Source organism: Diaphorina citri, unplaced genomic scaffold, assembly GCF_000475195.1.
Source record: "Diaphorina citri unplaced genomic scaffold, Diaci psyllid genome assembly version 1.1 scaffold298, whole genome shotgun sequence".
Classification (NCBI taxonomy): domain Eukaryota; kingdom Metazoa; phylum Arthropoda; class Insecta; order Hemiptera; family Psyllidae; genus Diaphorina; species Diaphorina citri.
In genome coordinates, this window is record NW_007377733.1 from 246,484 (window position 1) to 250,782 (window position 4,299).

The 4,299-nt window shown below is 37.1% G+C and overlaps 1 protein-coding gene across 1 annotated transcript in view; it reads right to left on the reverse strand.

Moving 5' to 3' along the window:
- Nucleotides 1-3,999, reverse strand: part of LOC103507223 (aquaporin AQPAe.a) — a 20,475-nt gene extending 16,476 nt beyond the window's left edge. Inside the window, exons 1-2 of the mRNA XM_026822144.1 lie at nt 3,881-3,999; nt 3,133-3,250 (exon numbers count right to left, since the gene is read on the reverse strand). Coding sequence (XP_026677945.1) covers nt 3,133-3,250; nt 3,881-3,984 — 222 coding nt within the window. The 5' untranslated portion in view covers nt 3,985-3,999. The remainder of the gene's footprint in view (nt 1-3,132; nt 3,251-3,880) is intronic.
- Between the last annotated feature and the right edge of the window lie 300 nt (nt 4,000-4,299).

The window sequence follows — 4,299 nt, forward strand, 5'->3', positions numbered from 1 at the left end:
TTTATTTATTTATTATTGTTATCTATTTACTATTTGCTCGTTCAATTATAGAAACGTGATTGTGTTTATCAAAATGAAAATATTAGTCCATTCGGTATATCGGTAACCCACCCATCGCGATATGAGTCATCTAGAAATTAATAAATTCTGTCAACAATATCGATGTTATTAATTGTTGCCCCTTTTTGGCACTTGGAAATTCAGTGACGGGTGGTCTTGAGTTGCTAAAATTTTGGGCACTCGTCACCAAAACATATTGAAAACACATTTCACACGTCAATACTCGGTTGACAATGCCATAATTAGAGACGTCCGTTTTTTATGAAGCATTAACGACTCTTGGGTGATTAAAATTCAATAAGAAATTTCTATCGAATGGAATTTTCGGCTTTGTTATTTTAAGCATTTTCCTCAAAAATAAATCGTTACTAAAAAATGTCGCCTGTTATAAATGAGCCCATAAAAATTAACTCATAAACAGTTTGAAATTCCAGATTGTTTTGTAATAATTCGTTGAGGTAGGTACCCATGTATAAATTTTCTTCTCCGAATCCACAATGACCCTATAAATTATATCTGTGTATTCAGAAAGAGTTTTGGCAAAAAGTTTTTTTTCCGCTCTTCCATGCAAGCTAGAAATAAAATTTAGAATCATCTGTATCATAAATGTGCCATGCTTTTAGCTGAATTTCAAACGGGCTAACCTGCTTTCAATGAAAACAGAACTAGAAAATAGAAAAATATATGTCCTAATAAATTATAAATTGATCGAATATTGCAAGCACGTTGAATAAGATGTTGGACATGAGGACAAAACAACAAACAAATCAAGATGCATTACGATGCAAGTAGATAGGAATCCGTTTTTTCCTTATATTGTGTTGCATTATTTGCATTGCATAGCGAAATTTCAAGTAGATATCGTAGAAGATTCCAGATGTTTTATAGTAGACTTAAGTCATCTGGAATTTTCTATTCTTATGAGCCATGTTTCTTTACTCCCACCACTTGAAGCTGTTAACTAGATTGTGCGTTTCTTTACTCTTATTGAAAAAAAAATGTTTACTCTATAACAGTAATTATACCAAGCACTTGTGAACCAGTGGGGAGAAAAGTCATCCGCCTATTAATCAACATCAGGAATTTAGCTTTATTAAGAGTTCGTAGTCTGGGCTGCGTAAGAATTTATCCTCGTCCAAATAAAACGCTATGCAGGGTGTCTACTGATCGAAATTAGTCTCCGTTATTCTAACAGTGTGACAACTGGAATATTTGGAGAGATCGATTCAAGAGGACATCAAGCCCATTTCCGGCAAAATTGAGTCGTGCAAGTTATCTTTGAGCTGTACCTGAGGATGAGGGTTTACCATTTACTAGACATTAATGGCCAGGACCAAGATCAAAGCTTAAACTTATTTTGATAAAATTAACATGCCCACCCAGTGGTGCGTAAGATTACAATCACCCTGTATAGAGAGAAGAAGAAGAAAAATCCACCACGCTTGAGAAGAATAAATAAAGAAAAAATGTGTAGGTGGCTAACAGGCCGCAAATTTATACCTAGGTACATGTGTGATGTATGAGTTTAAACCTACGTTAGTCACAAACGACAATATGATACGCATGTTTATTTGACAATTTGAATTGTCTGCGAGAGCGAATTTGTATTCTGAATTGCTCGAAGACAGATTTCGTTAGGGGAGAATTATTTGTTAAAACTACAATGTAAAATATTTTGTGTTAATAAATCTACAAATTATTATAATTTCGTGTTAATAAATCCACACATCTTGTTGAGAAATCTAAGAGTTAATCTAAATTATTTATTTTTCGGGGAAGCTGGAGAGCCTTGTCACAATTTTTGTGGGTATCACAGAGCTTAGGTGTAGGGTTGAGCTTATGCGAATCTAGTACCTATGATACCCACTCTGTAACAGTTGTTTAGGCCAGCCACTCACGATCAGGTACACCTGATCAGGTCTACCCGATAGTGTGCGTGATCATCAGGTGTCAGGTATACCTGATCAGGTGTACCTGTCAGGTCTACCTGATAGTGAGTGGCTAGCCTTATTTCGTGTTAGTCTGTCAGTGAAAAAAGACAAAAACAACCAAAGGACGGTTGTTTATTCTGTCATCACCACTCGGCTACAGCTGAAGCCGCTACAACAAGAACTGAATCATTGACGTTCATGTACTGCCCAAGCATTAGATAAAGAGTTGGATAAGAATATAAAATCAAGCGGAAAATTAAACGTCAATTAGACGAGTTAAGGAAGAAAGTGTTTCGAATTAGAAATTAGTGGAGATGCCTTAACTACTATATTAGCAACGTGCGATTACTGTTTCCAGTATTGAAGAGTCCACGAGAAGAAAAATGGTGGTAGATCCTACCTATTTGTAATTTCTAAAAATTTGGATCGATTGCAATACACTCTCTTTACTATGTAGTATAGCTTCACTAGCTGTAGTAATAGAAAGTAAAAATTTGGGTACGTTTCCAACCATGAACTTTTTTCTGTGCATGGGTTTGGAGTTTGGTCAAACGGTTATGATTGTTGTGTTTTATTATTTTTATATGTTTCTCGTAATAACTGCCCACATAACCGCATTGTTTTTGATATTTTTCAGTTCCTCTACATTTCCAAAACATGAGGCCGTGATCAGTAATAGTACGTCATTCATTTCATTTCTTGAAAAATTGGACCCTCATAATTTTATTCTTCCTCGTGAACTCTTCAACTCTTCATTAGATGTTAGATTGGATTTAGGTCTAAATTAGATTTGTAAAGCTCAAGTTTTAAGATTAGATATTTTTTTTTTTTCTTCTTTCATAGATACCTACAGATATCTGATACAGAGATACCTGTAACGTATACCTAACATAGACTTAAAACTGTGTCATACAGTCGACGGGCGTAGATCGAGGAGGTGAATCGCTGATGTCGACAGCCGTCGACTCTGTGTGGACACAGCTTTACAGTTTTTAGATTTAGGCCATACAAAAACAAATTTCCATTGTAAAATTCAAAGTCAACCCAATCTTAGACAGTAATAGGTTTCTCTTGCTGTCTAAGTTTCCATGTAGAACATGCTACCACCCCCAAGGGAATTCAGCAAAAGTTGAAGACTTACCTGGACGGATGTGAAGATAACCAGCCCAAACGTGAAGGCAATGAGTACAATATTGGGAGGAGTACCAGCGGGCTGTTCCAGAAGACTGACACAACTCAGACATCCGAAGAAGTTGAGTTTGGAAAAGCTTCCCAAGAGGTCACATGATAGCACCACCCCGTAGGTATCCTATACATTAGAGGTACATATTTTACATTATAGGTACCCTTGGTATATTTTATAGGTACAGATACATCGGTATATTTGTACATTTTATAGGAGTTAAAGTTTTCCAATATCATTTGAGAAAAAAATTTAAAAAATCAAAAAGTGAAAAGCGTCCGAACACGCCCCGGTCTCCCCGAATTTTCGGCTTTGTTATTTTAAAAAATACTGCCAGCATAGGATAGGGTGGTCCCTTTACTCTCGCAGTCTAAATTAGGTTTAATGTCTGCCACTCACACTTGGACCTTCGGTCAGACCGTCTCGTCGGAACGTGTGTGACGGAAAAACCTCGAGACCTAGGTCTGTCAGACCGTCTGACAGTAGGAACGTATGTGGCGGAAAACCCTCGAGACCTAGGTCTGTCAGACCGTCTGACAGTAGGAACGTGTGTGACGGAAAACCCTCGAGACCTAGGTCTGTCAGACGATCTAAGAGTGAATGGCTGACCTTATGTATATTTGATGATGACTGGTAATAGTTCTGTTTTACTTACAGCAGCCAAGTGTCCCAGGGCGACAGTAAGTCCAATAGCAAGAAGTTGAGGAGGAGGTTGCCAACCAATTCAGCAAGCAGGGCCTTGCCAAGACCACTCTTGCTGTCTTGGAGCTCGTTCACTCCCAGATTGATTTTGATGTTACCTTCGGGCATTTTGAATTCTGAAACAGGAAGGAAGATCCGTTTTCGTTACTTTTTTATACATAAAATACTTTTGTTTAGTTTGAGATAATGGTCAAGTACAATATCATACATATTTCTGGACATGGTCTTCACTTGACTGGAGTGACTCTTGACTGGAGTGACTCCAGTCAAGTGAAGACCATGTCCAGAAATATGCATAAAATACTTGTAATAATCTCTCTTCTCAATACTTCAATCTGTCAATTTATGTTATCAATAAAAATCTATAAATAAAAGCACATCTATCAATAAAAGACGTCATTTAGGTAACGGGGATAGAGGGAC